The following is a 26,925-nucleotide window of genomic DNA, read 5'->3' as shown; positions in this document are numbered from 1 at the left end:
CAGGAGATGACAGCCTAAGTTCACAGAAATACTGCACAGAAGTTAGACAGCAAACACTGCACATGCTATGGCAGAGGGTCTCTCAGTTGCAAACCCGTCTCCTCCCAGACAGGTTTCTGAAGAGTAAAGCAAGAGGGAGCAGGAAAAATGGTGGTCTCAGGGATCACAGACGTAACAGTATTTAATATGCTTTGAGAGCTGCACATTTTCTGTTGTTGTCATTGTATTACAGTAATTCCTTTTGCAGATAGAACAAGCACTGATCTCAGGATCATCACCTCCACCTCTCTTCAGTCCCTAAAACCCCCACTTCTCACTCCTCTCTGCCTTCACACAGCTGCCACTCCTTATCAGCCGCTCCCACCCAGGCTCCCAGAGGGCTGCAGGCAAGTCCCAGAGTTTATCTTCCCGCCCCATCTTCCTCATCAGCACACTTCACTACCGGGGAGTCAGGTTTCCAGGAAACGACAAGAACGCAGAATTTTTGTTTGCTTTTTTTTAAAAAAAAAAACACACACTTTAATATCCCATGATTTAAAGCTGTGGATCTTCTACTGACACTTGCAAGAAGAGCAAAGAGACGACGAGCCCCGAGCATCCGTCTTCTTAACGAGTCCGCGCGGGCCGCCCTTACCTCACGGCATCGCTCGAGGGGCCCAGACCCGCCCCGCGGCTCCCGGCCGCTACGCCCCCCGACTCCCTGCCGGCCTCAGCCGAGAAGGGGCTCCCCAGAAAAGCGGCGGCAGCCGCGGACCCCGCCGCTTGCCGTCACAACCGCCCACTGAGGTGAGGGAAGGGCCCGGGATACGCCCCCTTGCAGCCAAGCCCCGCCCACAGCGGCGCGGCGGCGGGAAGCCAGCAGCTTCTAGCGGCCCCGCTGCCGCGCGCCGGGCGAGCCGCGCCGCACCCCGGACGTGGCGGTTCGGCGAGGCGGGGAAGGAAAGGTGGAGGAAGCCGCTGCGCATGCCGGGAAGAGCGCGGTTGCCAAGGCGGACGGGAGGCGGCTGGACAGCGCGTCCCGGCAGCAGCTGATCCCGCGGGGCGGAGCCGCGACGCGGAAAGGGGCGCGGCCCCGGCCAAGCCCCTCCCTCCCTGCCCTCCTCGCCACTGCCCGCAGGTGCAACGACACCCGCACCGGCGCGGCGCGTGCGCGCGGGGCCCTGACCGCCCCTCAGGGACGCGCCCGCCGTCCTGGCCAATAAACGCGTCGCGGGGGGAAGGCTCTGCGTGCGCGCGATACCGGCTCCGCCCAAGCTCTCGCGAGACGCTGGCGGGGCGCGGCGCGGCCGGCGGGGAGCGGTGCGGGCGGCCCGGTGTGGCGTGACGGAGAGGTGAGCGGGGGCTGTGTGTTGGGGCTTCGGCCGCTTGCGACGGTGCGGCCGGGGGAGAGTCGGGCTTTCCCCGGAGAGCTCGTCAGGAGCTGGGTGGGTGAGCGGGCGGCCGTTGTCTGTCACAGCCGCGCGTGGCGCCTGCGCGGTGTCCCGCGGGGGCCGGCCCGCTTCGCCCCGTCTCGTCAGCCGGCGGCGCCCCTCGGGCCCCCTGTGGGCTGGCTCTAGCGGGTGGTGTCGGCCGGGTCCCCAGCGCCCCTCCCTGGGAGAGCGGACAGGCTCTGGCCCAGCCAGCGGTGCTGAGAGTCCTCCGGGGCGGCCTCGGGCCCACTGTTGCGTAGGGAACGCTTGTTGGCACCCAAGCTTCCGCATCGTGGGGGGCCGAGGACCCTCTGGGGACCTCAGGCTGTCGTGTAGACTGGCTGGAGTTGGTTTTCCTTAGTGTTTAGTTGGAGGACAAGCCTCCTTTTAGTCCCAGCTTAGCAGGGCTTCCTCCTTCTCCTGAAGACCTAGTGTTCTCCAGTCTGCACTAACAAGGCTCTTATTTCTTCTGGAAGTACAAGAAAGGGGAATAGAAAGTTCTAATGGCAAGACTTTATAGTTAGCTGCTTCGGGGAGAGTGGCTCAAGACAAGGTGCTGCAGATCAGAGGAGCTGTGACTGTTGCAGTAAGTATAGCACTGCTGATGTTGCATTGAACTTGGAGTGCTGCCATGGTGTTGGTACTTTGCCCATCGCTATTTAAAATGCTTTCTTGCCTCTATATGTGTAAGGTGTTTATAAAGACAGCAGCTCCGGTAGTTTGACTGTTTAAAAGTACAGCCAAGAGTATGCTGGAACTCAAACTCAGCATATCAGATTTGTGGCCTGCAGGTTAAGAATCAGGTTAGGGTGACTGTGCACTGTCTCTGCTTTTCAGCTATCGTTTGTTACAGTGGCAGGTTTTTGTAGTGTAAGTTTATTGGGGAGAACAATCAATTAATGTTGCCTGAGCTCTTCATGCACCCCAGTCATAGTACTTTGTGCCTTTTGTAGTGTTTAGATGGGGGGGAACTTTACAGAAGTTTTTTTAGCTGTGTTTCTTCACACAGCAGTAAGGCAGATGGTTGTTGTGGGTTTTTAAATCCTTTTACTGACTGCCATAGGGTGGTGTTTGCAATAGTAGTTTTCTTGCACTAATTGAAGCAGTGTATTGGCCTAATGTGTTTGATGTTGAGCACCTTGTCTTTCTTTTAGCTGAGGAGAGAGTTTTAAATATGTTAATATTCATCAGGCATTTAAACTAGTGCTGGAAACTTATATACTGCTTGTTGCTTAGACTTACCTTACACCTCTTCCCAGCAGCCTGGAGCTTTCCAATTGCATCTTCTAGTTTTAGAGTATTTATTAAAGGTACACGGATATGGCTCAAGATGACTGTTCCTTTGGAACTGATGAATTTTACTTCTTTATATTGACAAGTAATTTCAGGTTCCTGTGCACTTTCAACAGCGGGCTTTGTGCTTGAGAGAACAGGATTTAGGGGTGTCTTTGTTGCCATCTGTGTTCTTTGCAAAAGTAACTATGTCTTGTTATGTTCGAATAGTGTGGCATTTTGTTTCTCTATAGTGTGAACTGCAAGTAAGAGAGATCAGGCCTTTAATTAAGTGTTTGTATAAATGTTAATTCAATGAATCACTATTTCCACAGCTCTGAAGAGATCACTTTCTAGTTAAAGATGGCTGCGGATACCTCTGTTGAAATACTTCAAAAAGTTTTGGAAAATGAAATACTTCAGACTGCCAAGGTTGTGGAGGAACATCTGGATGCTGAAATGCAAAAGCTTGACCAAATGGATGAAGATGAATTGGAATGCCTTAAACAGAGGAGGCTTGAGGCACTAAAAAAGTCCCAGCAGCAGAAACAAGTAATTCTTATAGTAATATAGACTCTTGACTTGTAGAGTGTAACAGATGTTTTGGAAATCCTAGGGAAATTGTATATGTGAACTAGGTGTTTTAGGGTTATGTGTGTTTGGGTTTTATTTTGTTTGGTTTGGTTTTGGTTTTCTTCTTCCACACCTCCCTGTACTTACTGACTTTACATTTTCTAGGAAAGCAAGTGTCTGTCCATGTGTGCCTGCTTTGTGGTTTTTAACAGGAGGAGAGAAGAACCTCTGATTTTTTTACAATAAGGATAGGATAAAGAGTCTTGTATAAAGATTTGAGTGTGTCCATATTCACTGAACATTGCTATCTGGAAGCATAATCCTTGTAGGCAACCTAATCATAAGTCTTTAGGGTCTTTAAGCTTCTGAATTCTGGAGATTGTTAGTTATGGAATGTAAGTGATGCATGCTCTTCTGTTGAGGTATTTTGTAGAATAATGATACAGGGTTTTTCCTTGCTCCTGGGGTGGAATGATTTGTCCCACTCCTTCTAACCTAATGAAATGTTGTCTTTGTATGGTATGACTGCTCATTTCTTCTTGCAAGAAAGAAATCCTGCTTTAGTCCCTGATACTTCATGTGTAATTGTGGTCTTTATGTTCCCCAAAATATATCTTTAAACATAGTTCTTAGCAAAATTTTGGTAGCATATGGTGTGAGACCTTAATTGTGAGTAGAGAAGCCATAGATTTCTTATATTATGCCATCTAAGCAAACCTAAACAAAGAAATAGACTGGGTTTGGGGTAGCTGACTGGGTTAAAAGCAGGTGCTCTGGCTGTGGTGGAACCCATAGAAGCTAATGCCCTGCTTTGAAATGGGAATGCAGTAAAATATTATGGCACGGTTGGGGTCCTGGAGGACAGGCAGTGAAAGCAGCTGCATTCTAAACACAGAATAAGAGAAAGTGGCATGCTATTTGTGTGTCTTCACAAGTTCCATTTATATTTGATTCTAGCATTTTCCTTTATCACAAGTCGTAACACTTGTGTGTTCTTGGATGCGAATATGTGGTAGTTCACATGTGAAAACTTGTTCATGTCAGTCGATCTTAAGTCACTGTTCTCATGCATTTTCAAATGCAAATTTGAAGTAGGGTACTACTCAGCAAAAGAGGTAAGCTGCCACAGTATTCTAGAATAGGATTGCACAGAGGGAATTAGTGCGTACCCACTGTTGAAGGTTAAGTCAGTTCTTGATTTGCATCATGATGACTTCTTCATGTGCTCATATTTCTATGCATTTTAAATGCGTAAAATGTTCAGGAAATTCTTTGTTCTATCCTAATTTAGCATACAGGGTATTTTTGGTTTGCTTGGAAACTTTTTTTTTTAACGCAGCTAAGTCAAAACTGCGAGATCAAGAACAGTGATATTTTTTTCCCCACTGGAAACTGAAGTTTTTTATCAAGTTCTGTCATACTGCATAACTTCTAATCATTTAGCTTAGCCACTACTTGTTTTAATACCTACAGTTAACTTACAGTGTTGTAGAAGCTGGGCTTTTTCTTAAATCTGTTTGTTGAAAATCTAGATAAGCTTTTCCTAAACTGTATTTGCATACTTAATCAGGTGGATTTTGAAGTTGCCTCTAAATTTTAGCTTGTGAAATTCTGTTTCTCCATACATTTTATTACTAATGGTAGGTATGTGTTTTCTGGAAGCCTGACTCATATTAAGATACCTTCAGTGTATATTTGAAAGATAAACATCATCTGTTGCAGGTGAGTTAGTAGACTTTTTCCTCCCTGATTTTTCCTAGAGGGAAAAGTTTGAAGAAATCCATTTTGTTACATGTAATGACTTAAATTGGTTTTATACAAAAATCTGTACAAAAACATTTTAGAGAGAGTAGCCCAGATTAACAGTTTTCATCTTCTATTACTGTATGAAATGGGTTTCTACTGCAGGGTCCCTCTTTTATTTTTCTTAAAATCTGTAGAGTTTGCATGACAGGTGCAGGACTAACAAACTCCATACTAATTATTTCCTTTTATGCTTTCCTAAAGGAATGGCTTTCAAAAGGACATGGAGAATACAGAGAAATTCCAAGTGAGAGAGACTTTTTCCAGGAAGTCAAAGAAAGTAAAAACGTGGTTTGCCATTTCTATAGAGATACAACGTTCAGGTATAGTAAATAAGCTATGCTTAATAAACCTTTTATTTATAGATGTCTACAAAACCAGACATGTTCTTTTGTTCTTTCAAATCTCACACATGAATAGGCATTTTAAGAAGTATTCTAATTCCTTCACTTTCCAAATCTTGCTCCCTTCTCAAGACTTTTTTTTCCCATTCCAGTTAATCTGGACATGATTTGACAACCATTAATACTCTGTTACATAGCTGATTAGAATATAAACATATTACACCTTTGACAGTATTTGAGAGAGTACTGTGTTTCCTTACTGATTTATTTGAGGGAGCCAGCTCTGTAAACATAGTGACCATACAGGTGCAGCATTTCGAAAGTTTCACCTTTATTCCAGACAGAGGTATTCTGGACAGTTCTGGCAAATGAAAATAAAAGTATAAACAAAAACTTGTCTAGATATCTTCAGAATTTAACCTTTTATTTTGAAGGGATCTGTGCATACCAATTGCAGCTGCTTTCCCTTTGCGCCTTTGTGATTATGTCACTTTTTTAGGGTGTGAGAGACCTAGATCTGAGAATATGTCCTGACTCAGAACAGGAACCTAAAATAAGATCTCCCACTTCCATGGAAGAATTTCAGGAGTTCTGGTTTGTAGGCTGTTCCTCACTGGGTCTGTCTCAGTATCCTCTGTTAAAACGCTGTTGCAAAGTAGAGTAGTTTATTGAAGGAGAAGCCAGTTGTCCTGGTTTTGGTTTGCTGGTTTTCTCCCCCCTCCCCCGAGGTGTTATGTTCTCTCTAATTTATAAAATGTAAACTAAAACAGCCTCAATATAAGAAATTGAAAGAGGTCAAAACTGGGTTATGCAGTGAGGTATCTGCATCCTATCTTTTCTTATTTAAATGTTGGAGTTTCAGAAATATCTGAAGCAGTTGTATTTGACTAGTTTTTACTTGGAGAACTTGAAGGACTGTCTCTACAAATAAAGTAGCTTAGAACAGGTGTGGGTTGTTTGGTTCTTGTTTCTTGAAGCAATACAGTTTATAGAGTCAGACGGGAGAAGGAACTTTAGAGAATGTTCTTTGTAAAATGTGTTATGCTGACAACCAGCTTGAAGCTAGTGTGTCAGATTTACCAACGATATCGAGCTGCTTTCATCCTCGCCCATGCCTGCTTATTGGTCTACTCGGCTCTCCTGAGTTAAAGGACAGTCACATCACAGAGTTCGCACAGCTAAGCCAAAAAAGAAGACAGTCCAAAAAGTTGAGATTGTAGGTGACAAGTCCATGAATCTTTGCCATCAGACTAGTATTTTGAGCAGCTCATGTTACTGTCTCGTAGCTGAGAAACAAAAATTGTATGCTCAGCCCTATTCCATTACAACAGAAAAGTGAAATATTCTTGCCTATAGCACTATTGAAGCAGTCTGTACAAATCACTTATTGTTTTTCTCTGTACAGTGAGTTACTGCATCTCAGTTGTGGAGATGGTGACTGAAAGAAAAACCCTCATTGTAGAGACATTTTTCCAGCTGACAAGCAGTGAAGCTAGAGCAGGAAGAATAGAAGTCAGAGGGAAATTTCATCAATAAATGCAGTCCTCAAGAAATGAGAGAGGCTTTCAGGTGTATGTGGGAGTAATTAGGAAGAAATAAGAGAAATGGATGGTGTAATTGTGCAATAAAGGTGCTCCAGATTGTTATTCTGCTAGCTATTAAATCCAGCTACCTTTGAAACACAGTTTCTCTTGAAACTAAATTCTTAATTACAATGTCTCGTCTGAGTAATTAGCGTGATAGAACTGGCTCTTCATTGTTCTTTTTAAACTTTCTGTAAAATACAGGTTCTTCAGCTTGTTAATTCTAACACTTTATATATATATTTTTTTTTTCCAAAGGTGCCAAATAATGGACAAACATTTGACTGTATTGGCAAAAAAGCATGTTGAGACCAAATTCTTGAAACTGAATGCTGAAAAATCTCCTTTCTTGTGTGAGAGACTGCGCATCAAAGTACTTCCCACTCTAGCACTAGTAAAAGATGGAAAAACACAAGACTATATTGTGGGATTTACTGATCTTGGTAACACTGACGACTTCACTACAGAGACCTTAGAATGGAGACTAGGCTGTGCAGACATAATTAATTACAGGTAATTAATTGTTTTGTGATTGTTCTTTCAAATACAGTGCAAGGAGAACATGCTTGCAGACAGGAGAATCTGTAGAAATTTGTAACTTTGGCTGGTATGTTGTATGCTTAAGACACCTAGGAGTTTAATCCCATTATGCACTTGGGCAAGGGAGAGAAGAGAGTATCTATTTGGTAAAGTATTGAGACATTATCATAAGCATTACATTGTCCTTTTGTACAGTACAAAAGAGAATTCTTGCCATGAGGTGTATAGAGTTGCTACACTGCTTTGATATGGTCTCTCAGAGTCATGCATCTAATGTAATCCTTTCTGAATCAGCTATGGATGCTTAGATATCACAGTTGCAATGCGGTAAAGTTGAAGCATTTTTAATTCATTTCAGAGAAAACTCACCAACTCATCCTTAAGCTGCATCTTAGTCCATATTACATAGCTGAATATGCTTGCTTGTTATTTGTTTTGTTTTTTCCAATGAACAGTACAGAAAGTGAAAATAAGTTGCAGAAGTGTGAATAAATTCTTTGTATAGCAGTACAATATAATCATAATAAATTCTACATTTAAGACTGCAGGGTAGAAGGCAGTAGAAAATATAACTGTCACCGCAGTAGCCTAACTACAAGAGAATTATTTACCAGAACTTTCTGCTTTGCTTTCCAGTGTGGCTAAAACATCATCTTTATCTTTTGAAGTTAATTTTGCTTGGAATAGGTTTGGCTTTTTTTAAATATTATTTTAAACTTCCTATATGAACTTATTTAATATCTGCTTGCCAAAATTTGGCAAGAAGTCTTGTTGTATCTTAAAGACAAAGAAAGTACTGCTCAGTTTAGCTTAGTAGCTGTTGAACTTCAGATGAAATGATTGAAATGGAAATATGTAATTCAAAAGAAGTGGTAATACCCACTTCTCAGTTCAGTAACAAGCAAATATGCAGAGGAGTGTAAGGCAGCTTGGTTATATATTTTAGACAGCAACAGCCTTTTATGGGAGAAATCTTTCAGTGGAGTTGTATGAAGCTGCACTGAATTTGCTTAATGTTAGTACATTGGGCTACAACATAATACTACTATACATCATACTTGCCTCTGCTGGCACTGTGTGTTCTGCTTTTGGCTCTTTGTGGAGCGATGGAGTTTTTTGGTTCTTTGTTCATTTTGCCAGATCCTGAGTTTGGTACCCTGGCTTTGCAAATTGAGCCACAATATCCACACAGCCTGGGAGATCCGTTCCAGGAGACATCCATTTATGTACAAGCGTTATACTTCCACAATGCTCTGAATTTAATGTCCCACTCTATGGAGGTCTTGAAAAGGAGATAGTCTTACTCAGAGCCTAGAAACAGGTTTTTTTTCCCTCAGCCTATGGGATAGCAGATGGTGAAAGGACATACTGCATTTAGGGAAATACTGTTCAGGTCACATCGTTTGGCCAAAATCAGGATTTAAGTAATGTGTTATTACTGACCTGTAATTAACTAGCAGTCAGTGAACTATGCATCTAGTATCAATATCAGAAAAATGGTATTTACAAAATCTTAATGCCTACAAATTTCTAAACAGCCTTCTATAGCTAATTCCGGAAGGTTTTCATTGCTCACTCACTCACACTTAAATGCAAACCCCTAGCAGGTCATGTGAGTGGAAGCATGCACACCCTCTTCTGTGCAAGGGGAGGGGATTCATCTCTCTGCATACCCCCACTGTAGGAGATGTGGGTTCTCCATATGGATGGTCCAGCTTTATGTGGGGCACCTGCTGTTCCCAACAGCCCATGAGTACGCTGGTGAGAAAGGCCCCACATGCTGAGGTGCAAGTCTCTCCACGCTCCCTTAACTGGAGTGCACTGTCTGATGGGGAAGCTGCTCTGTCTGGCCTAGGCAGAGATAGGACAAGGTGACTTCTGGCAGTACAAAACCCAGTTTTGATTTGTCTGTTTCTACTCCGAAGTCCCTGTTGGAAATCTTAGCTTCTTTTGTACTTCTGGCTCTGTATTTGTTTTGAAAAGTCTCTCTGTCATTCCGTGGTTTAATCTGACAGATGGTTGTCTTTAGCATGATCAGTTTGCAGCAAAGCCCTTTCAGACAGTTTTTCTCTAGAGCTCCACTCACAAGTGCTGTTTATGCTCACATTCCACTCTTATCCAGGTCATTTTGCCCAGGACATGCTATGCTAGCAACACCACAGTGCTACTTAGGGTGGCTTTAGGGAGTAGGGGTTGTGTTTTCTTACAGTGTTTATCTGGAGAAACAGGTAATTAGAGATGCTACTTACTGTCTGCAGGAATACAGCTTTAATCAACATGTCTTTTCTCTTTTCCTGTAGTGGAAACTTGATGGACCCACCTTTTCAAAATCAAAAGAAGTTTGGAACAACCTTTACAAAGTTGGATAAGAAGACCATCAGAGGAAAGAAATATGATTCAGATTCTGATGATGACTAGAACAGCTAAATGTATTTGTAAATCATCTTTTGTTTACGCTTGGTACATTTCTAAGAATGTTTTTTATGAAGCTTACTGCTTTTCATTACATCTGCACATAACACAAATTTTTCTATACAGTTTTATACAACTGAGTCATAGCAAAAAAAAGCTTAAATATTGGTTTTTTTCCTCTTTTGGAAGCCATTTGTAATTCAAAAATCTAAGTCCTAACAAAACAACATGGCAAATAATGAACTCTGTCTTGTATAAGTTTATGAAGTGTTTTGAAGTAATTGTTAAAACAGACTGTACCGAGTCAGACCAAAGGTCTCTCTGGCCCAGCATCCAGTCTCAGTGGCCAAAAGCAGATGCACAAGGAAGAGTAAAAACAGGGTGATTAGATAGCAATGCTTCCCCACAATAAGCAGCCTGTGGCTTGGGGAGCTCTGTATCTAAGAGCAGTCGCTGGTTAAAATTATGGAAGAAAAATATCTTTAAATCCTCATAGCATCCACATCACATGGCAAGGAGTCCACAGTTTAACTGTGTTGTGTGAAGAACTACGAATTGTTTTCCTTGAATCTGACAGTTGCAGGTTTTTTCTAATTTTCTTTATTTCTTTATTTATTTATGACAGACACTTTAAAAAAAAATTTGCTTATCAGTTCCTCTGCCAGTTGTCTTTTAAAATTTATTATTACTTATATTATCAGTAAAACACCACAAAATTATTAGTAAAGGAATTGTGCATTTTAACAAATGATTGCTTATCTTATGGTGCCATATCATGACATTGAATAACTTAACTACATTGCACTATAAGTTGTAAAAAGTCTAACTTCTGTCAAATATGGAATAGATGGTCAAGAGAAATGCCCTTTTACCATCTATGTATGCTGCATGTTAAAGCTGATACAGTGGGTGATAGCACATAGGAACAAGCATATGGAAAACAGCCTTGTTCACAGGTGTGTATAATTATGTGGTTTTGAATGTGTGGATTTTATAGCAGATGCTTTGTACAAGAGAGTAGAATAGAGAGAAGTATTTGCGAGAAACCTTGATCTGTTAAGTTTAGATATAGAGCCGCATACTGTGTACTGTTCTTCAGTAATGGACAGAATTTTCAAGGGAGATGTTCCTTGGAATGCAATGTGAAGTTTCTGGCTAGGTGAAGAGTTGGTGAGTTTTTGTTTTTTTAAAAAAAAAATTGCTGTGTGCTGAAGGACCCTTTTGAGGGGGTACTTTGAATCCAATTGGCCCAAAAAGCAGTGAAATGGGTCTAGGCAGTCTTGTGGCCTTGTAGTGGAGAACACTTGTGATTGGGCCAGCCCAGCAATACATCTCTGTAAGTTTAAAGAATTATATTTTATTTCTGTTTGTGTACACTGAAATAAAATTATTTTAATTCTAATGTTGACTTTTGCATCCTTTCAAATAAGATGGTCTAGGTGCTGTGTGTTATTTTTTCTTTGAATAAGGTCCATTAGAATGCTGACTGTGCTCTTTCTAGATTTCTAGCAAACTGCATACATTTGTTTAACATTAAGGCATCACTCTGAGAAGGCAATAAGTTTAAGATGTACACAGCTGCCTGTTAGTATTCTAGAAGCATGAAGTAGACTTGCTTTGAGTGGATCTCCTTTTTAATACACAAACTCTCTGAATGCACTAGAAAATGCTCTTTTTATTTCTTAAATTTCATGCAACTGGATGAAAAAAATTTAGGAAACCAGTGTTCCTACAGCATTTTTTAAGAGTGCCTGAGCAGGACTCATCACTGAGTCTTAATTATATTGAATAGGCTGTGTTAGACAAAATCATGTCTAATGTAGTTGCATCCTGTGTGGAAGCACACATGGGCTTGTCAGGATTCCAGCATGATGCATTGTTAGAGGTTATTCAGTTCCATGTGCAAATAGTCCCATTACAAGCTCAATGCAAATCCTCACCAGAGTCTGGTTTCATGTCACTTTAAACTTCTGGTTTTCTTTGAGGTTAATCTTCAGTTCTTCTTCTGGTTTGTAATATGGCCACCTGCACTCCAGTGCTGATAGGAGTTTGCAGGAATGTGTGGTTTGGGTAAAGTGGAAGTTGAGACTGTGCTAGTAAGTTTACATTTATTTTGAAGTAGCAGCCTCATGGATCTGTCTGCTTCAGGTCTTTAGTGTCTGCCTTCTGCATCTTCTGTCTTGAATGAAGATTAAAACTGTCATTGAATGGTCCCCTTGGTAAGTTCTCTATTCTTGATCTGCGTATTACTTTAAGATGGACAGACCAAATCCAAGAATTTTATTTTGACTGAACGTCAAAAGTTCTTTGAGAACTGAAAAAATCTGAGTAGTGAGAAACAAATTATTCTTCTACAGTAGAGCTCAGTATTTTTGCAGTGCGGATTAAATGACGAAGTATCCATGACAATAAGACCTGGGTGTCAGCAAGCTAGAAGTGTAAACAATACAGAGAACGCTAACTCAAATAAATGTCAGCTGTACAGGCTTGAAAAGCACAAAGCTTAACTGTGTCAGTGCAGTCTAGTTATAATATGGCTGATAGATGAGAAGATGATATGCGATATCTGGAAAGGATGCAGGTTGCCTGTGATTAATTGCTTACAGCAGGTAGACTGTATATGTAAGGACATGACTAAAGGTTCCCAAGACTAGTCACAAAATGGTACCTGGTCTGGCACATTTTAGGCATGAAAAAGGGTATTATACAATAAAGAGATGAGAAACTATTGCATATAGCTTTTGAAGTTACGGGGTTTATTGTGTGAACTCAGCGTGTAGCTTTAGTAATGATTAGTGCTTAAGTCTGTGCTTGATGCTGGCATGTAGTAATCATTAAAGAAATGAAAATAACAACCAAACAAGATCCTAGTTGCTCAGCTGTTAATGGTAGATTATTTGGACCTGATGGGACACTCTTCTATAGCTGATTGATCTCATGTTATGCTTTTGATGGTCTGCTTGAGAAATCTACCTAGAAGTGCTGAGTTGAGATTTGGGAAGTCATTGAGTAAGACAGACTCAAAAGATGAATTTATGCTTTCCAGTCCTCTGTTCCAAGTAATACACGTTGTGCTATTTCCCATCCAGAAATTCTAAAGGAAATACTTCCCTACAGAAGCTTCTATAGAAAATTTGGGCTTTGACCAGCACAGTCTTCCATGTAAGAGTAAAGCTAGTGTCCTCAAGCCAGCATGAGGGATGCTGTCATTTTGTTTCTCACACAAACACACACAAGTTGATGTAGAGAAATAATATGGCTTTTGTACTTATTCAATATTCAATAGCTGTGTATTCCACCTTTTTAAAGGGAAGTTCTGTCAGTAGTGGGTTGATCTGTCTCTTTAGAACAGCTGTATACAACAGTTTAAGAGCAAGGGTTACACTCCATAGTGTAAGGAAAGCCTTTCTAGGAATCAGGATTGGAGGGTACTTGGTGTTACAGTAGAATACTATAGGACTGTTTGGAGGGGAACATTGCCCCTGACCCGCTTTAGAGGCCAAATAGATAGATAGGTTCTACCACATTTGAGCAAATCACTGCTCTGAAGGTCTATTTTGATCTTTTGTTTGTGGATCATGCTTTGGAGCCTTCAATGGTTAAGGCTGTCAAATGTGATTGTGGTGATCCAAGACATTCCAGTCTCCCAGATGTTCCTTGTTACCTGTCCCCATGGAGAGCACCATTCTATATCATACACTGCAAAAGGGAACATATGCCCATACCTTTTTCATCAATTTAAGCTAGTGCATCAAGCTGCCTGTAGTAGTACATAAGAGACCAGAGCATCACCAAAAAAAATCTTTTTCAAATTTAGTGGATTAATTTGATGTGCGTGTACACTGAGAGATGTTTGATGCTTGTTGATGAAAGCAGGTAGTTAAGAAAACTTCCTTTTAGAGATCCTATGAGGTGTATATTCTAATACTACATTTTTTTTTTTATTGGCTATTACAGCAATGGCTTGAGCTGCCTAAAATAAACCACCACTGATCCAGGAGCCGTGTATCTGTGTCAGCTTGGTGTTCAGTCTGTGCTAATATACTTCGCCTTTTTGAACACAACCCGTTCAGGCATCATCTGCCTCGTGGTATGATTTCATGATGTGACTTTTAAAGGTTTAAAAACTAACTTACCTGTTTCACAAACCATGCAATCTTCATTTTACAACTGGTTTTTCCCAAGTTGACAGTGTATGCAAATCAGGTGGTTGTAATATACAAAACCACATCAATTCCTTTTCTGATCTTCCTTCTTGCTAATTATTTCTTTTGTTAGGGTGCTGCCCTACAAAAATTCTGAAACTGTTTCCTGTTTGGTTTCTAAAATGTTGACAGTGCCCAATGCTTTGTATCATGAATTTCAGGCACACAGAAATGCTGTTAATAGTTATCACGATTAATGGGTAAAGTTAATAATTATTAATGGTGTTAGGTTGACATCCCTGTGAGTCATGAATGTCCTATCCTCATTTTATATGTGGGAAGCTAAGACACAACTAGCTCTATGGAAGGACCTAGGAACATCAAGGATTAGATGATCCAGTATCTAATTCCAGTCTCTTCCTGGAATCCAGATTTTGAGATTAGGTGTGTCAGTTTCCTCTCCAGCGGATGGTACTCTGGGACAGGAATCAAGGCATCCAAAAGGCTGACGAACGCTGGAAGAGTGAGCAATTACAAAATGTTTTACCCAAGTGTGGCGTTCCTCTCCACCCTCACTTCTGACAGCACAGCGTCAGGCTTGTGGGACTGGGAAGAGGGAGCAAGAGACAATGTGACTTGGTAGCTTATGGATTTGAGAGGAGATGGGGTTCTCCTCCCCATTCCCAGTGCTTTGTGTATTTTCCACACTTACTACAAAGTATTTTGTTGATTTTTCTTTTCCCATCTCCCTGTTCAATATGAAACTTTCTCAGGAATGTGATGCTCATGCAAGTTTGTACCTATAGGGGCTATAGGGCCATTCTCTTGTCTTCCCACTGACTTCTCTGTCTCTGCTGTTCTCTGCTGTGCAGTAATACAACCCTGACAGGCTGAAGAATGAAAAAACGTGCATCCAATCTTGGTGAGGGATGTGATTTACAGAAAAGGGAGGTTAGTGTAGGTTTCTGCTTTCTTGAGGTTATCTTCTGAGATTGACCTTGCTTCTGCCATGGCTGGTTTAAGCAAAGTGGGCATCACAGCCACTTTTTGTGAGTAAATGCATGAGTGTGCACTGAAAACTGCACTCAAAAAGATTTTGGCACTGAGACACAGTCCGGTGACCAGACTTGAGGACATAAGCACCAAGCTCCTCTGGCTGGGCCACTTCAGACTCAAACAGGAGTGGAATTATATCTCAGCTTTGGAGCCTTGTTTATGACCCTATCCTGCTTTGAACATCAAATGACTCACTTTAGGTGATAGATCTGTTTTTAAGTTGGGATGTGAACTCAGGTCTCGTAAGATCCAGTCCAGTGATCTTTTTGCTAGAACACCTTTCCTACAGTAAAATTCAGGCTTGTTTTAGAGAACAGAAGGAAAATACTTTTTTTCCTCCCTCATAAACACTTCTGATCTTAGTTTTTTTTATGTGATGGCTCAAGAGATGCTTCGTACAGAGCAGGACATCATTTCAATGCCCACCTGCATTCTTCAGAAAAGCAAGATAAAGGAAGAGATTGAGGCCCTCAGTACCCATTCACTTTGGAACATAGTGCAAACCAAGAGCCTCACATCTTACAAGTTTAAAGATCTTTGCTATCATTACTTACAGGTACACTAGATGCAGAAAAGACAGTCCGTGGGAATGTAATTACTAAACTGGCTGTATCCCTTTAAAAGTCAGGAAAGACAACTCTAGAGGGTTTGTCTGAGATGATGACAGATGCATCTTTAACTGGCCAGTTAGTGGTAGGCATCCAACATGTGCCAGCTGTCATGGACAGTTTCCCTATAAAGCTGTTGTAAAGTCTGTGAATACCTGGTGTTACCTATAATTACATCCCAGACAAAAGGAACAACCTGAGAAATGCATCTGCCTGATGATGTTATGAAACCAGAGCTGAGACTCACAACAGACACAACAGTAATTAGTACAGGTATTGTTCTAGGTAATTTTAGATAGCATTCTCACCACCCAGTAACATGGGATGATATCACCCTTGACCTGAAGGAGAATGGCATGTGCAAATGCATAATGCTTTTCAAAATGATGCTCCATTTTGATCACATCTCTGTTAAGTGGGATGATAAAAAAAAAATCACCCTGGTAGGTCACTTGGCGTGGTGGGGGGGGGAGGGGAACAAAACAAAACATTAAAATCTGTGAGTAGGAAAGAACTGGTGGTATTGAACCTTGGTGTGCTTTAGATCACAGGTGTACTCCTTCCTAGCTTATATAAAACAGGTGGAAAATGCTTTCTGTTGGGTAGCACTTATGTCCACTCTGTACTCCCTTCAGCTCAGTGTGATTAATGGTGTCAGCCATTTAGAAAGAGCTGCTTTAGACATATACACAAAGATGCCTTCTAACTCATCCCCTCTTCAGCCTGTCGAAAGTAGCACCATATCACAGCTGCTTACATCCCTTCTGTCAGCTCATGGGTTGTCAGAGGTAACTGACACTTGGCATAGTTTTCCAAATTAAATCTAGCATAAAAATAAAAAATGGGGCTGCAGTAGTGACAGACACAGCCAACTCTCATGAAGTGGTCCACCTGAATTTGGGTCTCTGGGTTTACATTCCCTTAGAGATCTTTGAGCAGAGATCATGTTTTCTGACATCCTGCAGGTTCCATTTGGTGGTGGTGCCTTGGACAAGCCCTCTGGCTCAGTGCCCTGCCCCAGTCAATGTATATGAGCATGACCTTGCTTCCGTAGAGGCTTCCTGCTGTTGGCATTCACTCTAAAAGGCAGTTGGCAAATTTTGCAAGGACAAAAAGGTTTTTAGCAAGAAAAAGTCCCGTTCATAATGCTGCTGAAAAAAATACCCTCTTCTTTGGCCTTATACTGGAAAAGACATGAATACAAGGAATCTGCTTCAAGGACCTAAGAGCATATAGCAGAAAAAAATAATTGTACCTAAATATATCAACCACCATTCAACGAGTAAATAAAGAGCAATGCAATGCAGAGCAAGCATTAAGAATTCATGTGACAGTATTGTGAAGTGTAGAAAATCTGTGATTGCATGGGTAACAAATGAGAGAAAGAAAACACATAGCAAAGGCAAACAGTATTTAAAAACTTTATCTTAAGGACCATCAGCAAGTGACCAATGCATTAGAAAAGAAATCTTACCTAAGGTCAGAGGCTACTTTGTAAAGCAAGATCCCAAGTCATTAGCATGAACACAGGTTCAGTGACAGAGGAACACTAGCTTATTATGGCTACCATGATACTGTTTTTGTGAAAGGTAACTGGATGTTAATACTAAATTATTTTCATCTATTTGACAGACCACATGTCTTCCTAATGGAGATTCTCTTATTCGATAGAAGGCAAATGAATGTATCTACTGGGTTTCTTGCCATCATGCTGTGCAATCTGACCTTTCCCAGCTCATTTCTTCTGGCTTTCCTCTGCTCCAGCTTCTTGGTGACTATTTCTTTTTGAAAGGATTAAAGCTGCACTTTACATGTGACATCTCTATTTTCTACCTGTTCTTTCAAAAGATACCACATAGATTCTTAACTTACATTATTTCAAACATTACCTTTTACTATTTCAAAGAATCATAGAATGGTTTGGGTTGGAAGGGACCTTCAAAAGTAATCTAGTCTGACCCCCTTGCAATGAGCAGGGACATCTCCAACTAGATCAGGTTGCTCAGAGCCCCGTCCAGCCTGGCCTGGAATGTCTCCAGGGATGGGGCATCTCCCACCTCTCTGGGCAGCCTGGGCCAGTGTTTCACCACCCTCAGTGTAAAAAATTTCTTCCTCATGTCTGGCCTGAATCTCCCCTCCTTTAGTTTAGAACCATCACCCCTTGTCCTGTCACAACAGGCCCTGCTAAAAAATCTGTTCCCATCTTTCTTACACGCCCCTTTTAAACACTGAAAGGCCACAATAAGGTCTCCTCAGAGCCTTCTCATCTCCAGGTTGAACAACCCCAACACTCTCAGCCTGTCCTCATAGGAGAAATATGAAATGTTAAATCCTAGTAAAAGAATTACTAAGTGATAATCTAGTCTGGGACACCACAATAAAATACCAGGCTTGAATAGAAACAATAAACACCTGGCCTTGTTGTAATATTTGGTAAGATGTGTATTATTTCCATGTTTCACTCAAATAAATTAGTTTTATACTTAAGATTCACCTTAACTCATATCCCAATCCTCCTGTAACAACAGGGCTAAGTTCTCCAGTGAAGCTTGCCTCCTTCATACTAATTCAGGATCTAAGTCCATTATATTTGTGTTTATTGATTTTTCAGGTGACGAGGCACACTTGATCATCTCCTGTGCTTTACAGACTGATAATCATTGTTTGGTTTTGAACTCACTATCTAGTATCTGGCCAAACCAGTGTTTTCTACCTGCCATGTCTCAAGCTCAAGAGAGGCCAATTGGAATAGATGGATTTGTGATGTATCAAATAATGAAGAGAAGGCTACTGGAATAAAATCTTGCTTTCTTAGCCTCTGCACATGCTGGGCAGAATCTGGGGAAGGGAAAAATGTGGGGAAAGGGGACAGGCTTGAAGGGCTTCAGCATCCCAGACCTTCTTTCAATTTCCAAGCAACTCAGGTGTTTTACGTACGTGAAAAGTGTCTCAGCCATATGGTGGAAGTCTCTCAGAAACCCTCCATGTGCCCCCAGTGGCTTCAGCTGCCCAGAGACCAGTCCCCTTCCTCCTCGTTTCAGCTGTAGCATCCTGCCTCCTCAAATCTCAAAGTCAAACCCTGCCTCTGCTCTTGATGGATTCAAGTCACCCTCCTGAATTAGATTTGCTGCAAGCAATGAAGCAGCGAAATGCTTTTATTTAATTCTCCTTTTTGGAATTCGTATGAAAGTATGATAATCAAAAGCAGGCCAATCTGAAACTGAGGATCTTAGGAACATGGTTTAATGACAGTGTTAGGTTAACGATTGGACTTGATGATATTAAACATCTTTTCCAACAAAAATGATTCTATGAAATCATTGAAGAAACAAGACAAAAAATCCTTCCAGAAATACATCCAGACTGATCTCATATACAAAGAGAGCACTAGACAGGGATTTGATTTTTGCCTGGCCTCTGCCACTGATTCACTGTGATGTTTTCTTCAAGTCAGTTATTGTGCATCAATGTGCTCATTGATGGAGGAAAAACATTTCCTTTCACAGGGTTGTCCTGAGTCTTACTAACCACTGCTTGTGCAAATCTTTGGATAAAAGGAATCGTAAGCTCTTAATAAATGTTACTTATTGTGCTTTAAAACAAATGTCATCACACTAGGTAGAAATTAACATTCCAAAGCCTGTAGGGTGGGTACCTTTTCATACACATGTATATATATAAGTCATCAAGTGATCTGCCTCAGAGGAAGGCTGATTGAAGACAGGTGAGTCTGAATTCACTCATAGAATACCTATTTAGAGGCAGAAGCCTTGATATTGCTTTGATTTAGCATTTTAACAATATTGTGATTGTTATACTCTATTTAAGGCCTGCAGTGATTTTTGTGATGGAAGAGAAAAACAGAAAAAGGCTGTTAACTTAAAAAGTTGTAATATGGGAATTTTCTGCATGTGGAAACATCCACAGCCTGTAGCTTTTGATGTGGCCTTGTATGAATTTGCTGCTGAATGAATAGACATTGGATCAGTCTATATTGATCCAGGCTTGCAAACACTCACTCTTAGAGCTCAAACTGAGCTACTGCATGTACCCAGCTTCAGCCAGGGGTGTTTGCTGGCCTGAATAAGGGACAAGGGAGTCTTTCCAATGACAGCAGTGGACTATTTGTGTTTGTGCATCCATGCAGTTTGGTTTGAAGTAGAAATACAGACTAGCGAAAAGATCACACATTATTAAAATCAATAAGGCATTTTCAAGTGTTAATAGCTTTGCATGATGATTGCCTATGCAGCTCATGGTGTGCTTTGTACTTGAAACCCTCTGAGGGAAAAGAAACATTTGTAAGCTGTAAAAAAATGCTCAGTTTAAATGCACTCACCAGCAAGCCAATTACACTCAAGGTGTTTTCCAGTTGATAGCTACTATCTGATGACATTTGCGGGTTTTATTAATAAGCACAATAGACACATTTATTACTAAAGTGATTATCTGCCATTATCACACATAGGAATCAATGCAGACATGGTATTTCACCAACAAAATCTTTGCCTTGCATGCTCTTAGCAGAGAGGGTCATATTGCTTGTTTTTCCAAAGTCATTTTTCCAAAAGCCAGACAAAAATCCCATTGCCTTTCGAACAGAGAGACAAAGGATGCATGCATTCTGTAGTACATTAGACTTCAAACACCTGTATAATTAAAGCAAAGGTATTGTACCTTCTCACCATAAAGGTGTGCTACTAGTGTTATGGAGGGGCCATGTGAGCAAGTGGTATGAAGTGAGAGAGGCTAAAAAATCCCTGCTGGTCCAGACTGCCAATGGGGACCTCCCTGCTCCCCAGCTGCCCAGGCTCTGTCCTTCCCTCTCGATGTGATGGTGTAGTGGCACACGAGATGAAGGAGACATTCAGCCATAGGAGAAGCCTGTGTCCCCCGAACAAGGAGGAAATATGGGCCAGATGGGGCTCCCATCACTTGCTTCTCCTCCCACTATCACTTTCTGAAGCTGATGGCTGCATCCCATGCTGGGGGTGATGAGGGGAGTGTGCTGTGGGGAGTGTGCCTCTGCTCCCTAACCTGTTTTCAGCTAACACCACCCCTGTCTGGTGCCTCAGGGTGGCAGCTTTTGGCACAACAAGCTTTGCTACGGGGCTGTTGCAAATCAGCACGGATTTCTTCTCATTTTGCAAACCATTCTGTTTCCAGGTCTCCTGGGGCAGCTGAGGAGAGTCATCGCCATGATCCCCACGCTGCTCTTGCTGGGCATTATGGCCCTTGTTGGTGAGCCAGAGTTTGGGTTCGGTTTGCTGTCGAAAGCACCCCAGGACCGGTTTGCAGAGGGAGTGGGGAGAGCAGGGGTATGGTCAGGCCTGAGGTGCCCTTTCTGCGGGGCACCATAAAACCCTGCGCGGCTGAAGGTCCTCAGCTGCCATATGAGGCTGCCCACCCGCATCCTTTAAACCAGCACATCTGGGGCACAGGACTGACACCAAAAGGGAGGCGCAGACATACCTTAACTTCATTTTCCCAGCCAACCTTATTTGATCTCTCTGCCTACTCAGAAATGGCCTCACAAATGTCGCAAGCTGTTTGATGGAGGCTACTCATTCCTCAGTTATTGCGGAAGCAGGGTGGTTTGCCCAGGCTGATGCAAGAACTTCCCTGAATTAATTCCTCACCGAGTTAGGGAGGGATATAGGAGACATTCTCTGCCAGGGTGCTTGGGTATCACCTGCTGTTATCTGAGGGGTTGCAGACATCAAATGGCATTGAATGGGAAAATCCCCTTAAATAAATGCAGATGCTGTGGTTCTCCTCTCCCAAACCAACCTTTAGACCTAGCAGGGCAGATGTCTATTCATGTAAATTGTCATTAGCTTCACTTGCTTCAACCAATCAAATTAGAAAAGAACACATTTCTGTTCTCTGGCTTTCTTTGATAATGTTACTGATGGAGAGAGTGGCAACAACACAAGCACAGCCAACACAAAGTGATATGAGTTGCAGGTCTGGATGAATCCCTCATGCTTGCCTTGTACTCACAACATGCTGTACAATATTGCTCTGAAATCTTATGTGTTCAAACACCTTCATTTAATTTTTCAGCTCCATCCATGAGTTACAGTTGCTATGGCGATGTAAGTACTCTTCAAGCTCCCATGGTCTCCTGTTCAGCCGTAAGAGCCCCAGACTGTGGTAGGTATCATTCAATGCTTGATTTTGCAACCTGTTTGTAACCAATAGAGATATGCTTCATCTTCCATTGTTGCCAAATTAAATGTGGTGCAGCTATTCAATTATCCAAAAGGAAGAAAGCAACACCTCCTCCCCAAAATGGCAGGTACTGTGAAACCTCCAGACCTGGTGGGAAGTGGGAGGACAAAACTCAGGTCCCACGGTCAGGATTCTCGGCCTCTAAGCAAAGAGAAATGGCACAACCCCTTCTTCATTGGCCAGGACTTTAGCATCAGCATCCTTGCAAAACCCTGGGGCCTGTCTGCTCAAAGGGAAAGATGAGCAGAGCCAGGTCCTGTGTGCTGTCATGTCGGCTGAGCTGGCCAGTGGTGACCTGCCAGAGACACAGTTTGCAGGGGCAAAGTCCCAGGTGTGTAGCCATCGTAGCTCTGGGTGACCTATTTTCGGTATCTCCTTCCCATTTCCCTCTTCCTTGCCTTGTGCTGTTGCCCTGTGTCACTGCACATCTGACTACATCAGGTTCGTACTGCTGACGCCTACAGGGACTTTGCCCCGTACCTCGGATGTAGGCACCTCCAGGGCAGACACCTGACCGTGGGTGTCCAAGCATGGATCTGAACCCGTTTACTTGTTTCCAAACTGTTTAAAAATTACTTAAAAACAAACAAACAAGAACCAAACTTTTCTATACACAGACTAACAACGCAGCTGTTAACTGCAGTTTGGTCATCAGCAGTAACACACCTCTCGATCTTTTCAAACGCAATTTGAAATTTCACTTTTCCAACTCCAGAGCTGCATTTCTATGGCAGCAGAGGAGGACCATGAATGCACGGTCCCAACTCCTCAGAAGCTGCCCTCTTCCCTTCATCATTTTTGGGTGCTGGCACAGCAGCTCCCTGGCAACAGTCAGAGCCAATAGCCAATAGCTGCATTTTCTTCAAAATCAGAATTACGCCTTTGATACACCTGTTCAAGGGGAAAGTGAGGGTTTTGTATGTGAGAGTATATAATTCTGCCCTTTCCTACACTGCAGGACTTGCCATGATACGGAGAACTGCTGAGGCAGACATCGTACGCCTGAGGAAATATGAGATTCCGATTAAGAGAGTAGCCAGAAACCTGTGCTTGGACCCGGCTCTCATTGCTGCCATCATCTCGCAGGAGAGCCGTGCTGGTCTGCTCCTGGACAACGGCTGGGACCAGGAACGGCACAAGTACGGCTTGATGCAGGTACATCAGGATGACAAGTATGAATAATGGAACAGTAAGGTAGTGTATATCCCAGGGCCTTATCTTAGGGGATGAATGTTCTCTGTTCAAGATGGCACTTAATGTTTTCCCTCTACATCAAAGGCTGTGCTCAAGTGTTGTCCCAAATAAGGTCACTTCGATGAGTCACAGCCTGGGATCACAAAGAAGAGGGGGAAGCTACAGTGGTGGTTGTGTTCAGAGGGAAACCCATTTTCTTTCTTGACTTTTCTAGCTTGGCAGGCAGCAACAGCAATCTTTCGGGATGTGGGATAGTGAAGAACACATAAATCAGGGCTCAACTATCCTGGTTCTTTCAATTAATGAAGTACGGGCAAGACATCCTACCTGGACCTGGGACCAGCAGCTGAGAGGTACGCGAGTGGCTATATACTAGAAACGGACATGTTGAGTGATGGAATGGCTGTGCATTTGTTGGTGTCACTTTTAAGGGAAAAAGAGCATCAGTCTGGCAGATTTTACAGCATCTCTTACAAACAAACAAACAAGCAAACAAAAAACACCAAACAAACAAAAAAACCCAACAACAAAAACACCTCAGAGTTTTCCAGTTTGAAAGAGGCAACCCAAAACTGCAGAACAGCAAGAGGTCTGACTATAGACACAGTTTCCCAGCTCAAAGCACTGTTCACAGGGCCCCCAAGTTTCTGCCTGCAGAAGAGAGACTGTGGTGGGACATCAAGCTCCTTGGCAGCTTTGCTGGAGTAGGAAGCAGCAGGAAACCAACTCAGCCTGGGAGCTGCTGCTGCAGCATGGATGCACCCCACATGGGGCTGGGCGAAGGGGTTGGGTACAGCCTCAGCAGGTCACCCCTTGATTTCAGTGACAAACACCCACGGAGGCCCAGTGCTTCGAGTGGCTGGGCCATCACTAGTGAATGGCAGACCCTGGACCTCCTCAGAGTCCCTGGAAAGGGCATTGTGCTCAGTGGATGTGAACAGGTCTCACAAGTGAAATGGCTGTCAGGTGGATAAACAACTTAGAAAACAACCAACCAAAAGCCACTGGAGAAGGCAGAAGTTGAGGCATGGCAACACAACAGGCTTGTTGCGACAGGCTGTTGTGTCCAGGAAGCCTGGAATCCAGGTTTGCTTGCAGTCTGAGTTATCTGCATGCTGGTTTGTTCTTACTCTCCCATGCTTGCTCTTATGCTGCCTTTTTAGATGACATCCTTTTCTGGGACCAGTGTGCCATTCCCATCCACATTTGGAGAGAGTCATGAGTTCTTCACTATAGAAATAAGGCTTTTGCAAAATCAATCACTTTTCAACAATAATGCACGAGTAGTGATTTCCCAAGCAGTTGTGTAGGTTTGGTGAGGTACATGGACCTTTTGACGAGGAATTTTTACTTTTAAATCTCCATTTCCTACTTATAAGCCCGTAACAACTCCTTCTTAACTCTTTCCAGGGGGAATCTGCACCTACCGTGCAAAAATGGGCAACCTCCAGGTGTATGAGGACGACCCGTGTGACAGAGACAACTACTACGCCAACAGCGTGATTAGGCGAGCCCAGTACTTTAAGAGACATGGGTTCTAGCTCATAAAGCCACCCCACCACCGAACCAAGCCTCTACATAGACTAGCCCAGTAGTGACCATAGTACCCAGAGCAGTTCCTTGTGGTTCCTGGCAGGACCGGTGCTGGCAGCACTGTCACCAACACTCCACTCACTCCAGCAAACTCCAGCTCCCTGCTGACCAAGGGGCGAGCTCAGCGCTGCATTCCAGGGGACCCACAGGGATGAGGTGCCACAAGCTCAGGGCCTTTGAAAGGCAGATGGGGACAGAGCAGCAATGTTTAAGTGTTGGATGAGGAACGTGCCTCTTGCCATTTGAAGCTGAGCCTGGAGCTGTTTGTGTATCCCCCACGTGCAGATGTGCAAGCAACTGTCTCTGAGCACTGGCTGTGCTCTGCACATCTCCTCCATCCATCTTCTTCCCTCTCCATGGCCAATAAAGGGGAGAAGCCCCTGATCTGAAATCTTCTTTCCCCTTGATTATGCTACATACTGGGCAACAAAGGGACTCAATGAGCTTCTGGTCTCTGCATGGTTTTGCACTAGCTGTGTATTCCCATGGCCCGCCTTGTGGCGAACAATGCTAAATATGCTTCTCTTAGTCTCCCAGTCCATGGGGCCCATGGCCATGTTTCAGCTGGAGACCAAATCCAGGTGAAAAGCAGCCTCACACATTGGGAAAGCCTTTAAATTGGAAGTACAAGTGCCATAGCAGGCATGCAAAACATCTCTCCACTAGAGAGCAGCCCTCCGAGCAGGAGCCAGCCCCATATGTAGCCTCCCCAGGAGCCATATCACAACAACAGTATTGTAAAAAACCTCCACAACCCTTCTTGTTTTAGCTTTGGCACCTCTGTGCTGGGTTTCCCCCAAGTTTGAAAGCATTTCAGCATCTGTCCCTCTGCCAGGAATCCCAGCTTCGAATGAGAAGAGAATTAGCTCTGGGTTTATAAGCTCTGATTTAAAGTGTTCTTCAGCGTGGATGGGTCTGGGTGCAAATTTAGGTTTACTGAGAATAAGAGAGAAAATAAAGATAAATGTTAATCCCAATCTTTCATTTTTTTCCTCCCAAATTTCTCGGGGCCAGGTGGGCAGCAACCTGCAACTTGGGTAAATAACCCAATTCGGCACTCTTGGAATGGGTCTAAAACTCATTTTGAGAACAGGGAGAGGAAAAGGATGCTGCAGACCAGGGTGGGTGAGAAGAACCAGGCTGGGAGGAAGCACATGAGGCAACCTGAGCCCGGCTGCTGCCCCCAAACCTGCGATCAGAGCAATAAGTACATTCACGTTTAGCCTTTTGAACAACCATCTGAGAGGTGTCAGGGCACCTTTCTACCTGCTGTTGCCATTGACAATGAGATATGCCTGGCAGTCCTGGGGCTGTCGGGCAGGGTCAGCACAGGTAGCTTGAGAGCTGTTTTGGAGACAGCTTTTGCATGTGGAGCAGTTTTAATGCTGTGCTCCTTGTCTTGCCAGTGACTCATTTGCTTGTCAACATGGCAAGGACTATGCATGATTAAAGTATTTGCACGCAAACTGATCTCTCGAGACCAGAGGGAGCTATAGGACGTCTCTAATGTTACTAGTAGTTTGGGGTTTTTTTTTAGGCTACAGAAAACAGTTTAGTGTTGAGCAACCAGGGATATTAAATTATATATTATTTAGTCTTTAGTGAATTCTGCACTATATTAAGATAATTTTAGTAAAATCATTACTTTGTAATACAAACTTGGGAAACATATCATATGGTTTGATCCCCTCTACTTGAAATAGCTTATGTAAAATTCATAGGTTGAAGGATTTCCTGCATTATGTTACATAAAACTCTATATTATACAACCTCTTATGTAAAACCTATGAATGCATTTTTAGTAGATCAGTATAAACTTCAAATGGGGCAGGGAATCTCATTGCTGCCTATGTGTATAAAGTTGTTTTTTTGAGTTTGGAGAGTGAACAAGAGTAGAGTTTTCTTTGATTCTCTTCATGTCACCTTTAACTGCTGTCAGCAAGCTCCCTGTCACCAGCACTTGGTGTTGCCATCTCTGTGCCCCTGTGAGCTCCTCAGGAGTTCAATTTTTGCATGCATTACCAAATAAGTGATTGTCTCCCTGTGCTCGGCACTGGTGAGGCTGCACCTCAAATACTGCATTCAGTTTTGGGCCCCTCCCTACAAGAAAGACACTGAGGCGCTGGAGAGAGTGCAGAGAAGGGCAACGAAGCTGGTGA

The 26,925-nt window shown here is 42.8% G+C and overlaps 2 protein-coding genes across 3 annotated transcripts; both read left to right on the top strand.

Moving 5' to 3' along the window:
- The first annotated feature begins 1,202 nt into the window (after positions 1-1,202).
- Positions 1,203-11,338, top strand: TXNDC9 (thioredoxin domain containing 9). 2 transcript variants are annotated; one of them, XM_082075853.1, is made up of 5 exons: positions 1,203-1,331; positions 3,017-3,233; positions 5,262-5,380; positions 7,243-7,497; positions 9,825-11,338. In XM_082075853.1, the coding sequence occupies exons 2-5, from the start codon at positions 3,045-3,047 to the stop codon at positions 9,940-9,942; spliced, it is 681 nt and encodes a 226-aa protein (XP_081931979.1). In that variant the 5' UTR covers positions 1,203-1,331; positions 3,017-3,044; the 3' UTR covers positions 9,943-11,338. The 2 variants fall into 2 exon arrangements, with proteins under 2 accessions (XP_081931979.1, XP_081931980.1); XM_082075854.1 differs by lacking the exon at positions 1,203-1,331 and adding an exon at positions 1,882-1,995.
- A 10,513-nt stretch (positions 11,339-21,851) lies between these two features.
- On the top strand, positions 21,852-25,530 carry LOC309446330 (lysozyme g-like). Its single transcript, XM_082065974.1, has 4 exons — positions 21,852-21,901; positions 22,938-23,134; positions 23,388-23,526; positions 24,584-25,530. Exons 1-4 carry the CDS (start codon positions 21,865-21,867, stop codon positions 24,712-24,714), a joined length of 504 nt encoding a protein of 167 aa, XP_081922100.1. The 5' UTR covers positions 21,852-21,864; the 3' UTR covers positions 24,715-25,530.
- Positions 25,531-26,925: the final 1,395 nt, after the last annotated feature.

The sequence above is a fragment of the Streptopelia decaocto genome (genome assembly GCF_964273445.1).
Source record: "Streptopelia decaocto genome assembly, chromosome: 1".
NCBI classification, from domain to species: domain Eukaryota; kingdom Metazoa; phylum Chordata; class Aves; order Columbiformes; family Columbidae; genus Streptopelia; species Streptopelia decaocto.
Note: the sequence above shows the minus strand (reverse complement) of the source record. Positions and strands in the feature narration are given on the sequence as shown.

What these genes read in the sequence shown, in the direction of transcription:
- LOC309446330 (XM_082065974.1), top strand. Translation starts at nt 21,865, where the DNA reads ATGGTCTCCTGTTCAGCCGTAAGAGCCCCAGACTGTG. An exon ending in CGTAAGAGCCCCAGACTGTG is followed by an intron (nt 21,902 to 22,937) that starts GTAGGTATCATT and finishes CCTACACTGCAG; the next exon opens with GACTTGCCATGATACGGAGA. An exon ending in ACAAGTACGGCTTGATGCAG is followed by an intron (nt 23,135 to 23,387) that starts GTACATCAGGAT and finishes TGACTTTTCTAG; the next exon opens with CTTGGCAGGCAGCAACAGCA.
- TXNDC9 (XM_082075853.1), top strand. Translation starts at nt 3,045, where the DNA reads ATGGCTGCGGATACCTCTGTTGAAATACTTCAAAAAGTTTTGGAAAAT. An exon ending in AGTCCCAGCAGCAGAAACAA is followed by an intron (nt 3,234 to 5,261) that starts GTAATTCTTATA and finishes GCTTTCCTAAAG; the next exon opens with GAATGGCTTTCAAAAGGACA. An exon ending in GCAGACATAATTAATTACAG is followed by an intron (nt 7,498 to 9,824) that starts GTAATTAATTGT and finishes CTTTTCCTGTAG; the next exon opens with TGGAAACTTGATGGACCCAC.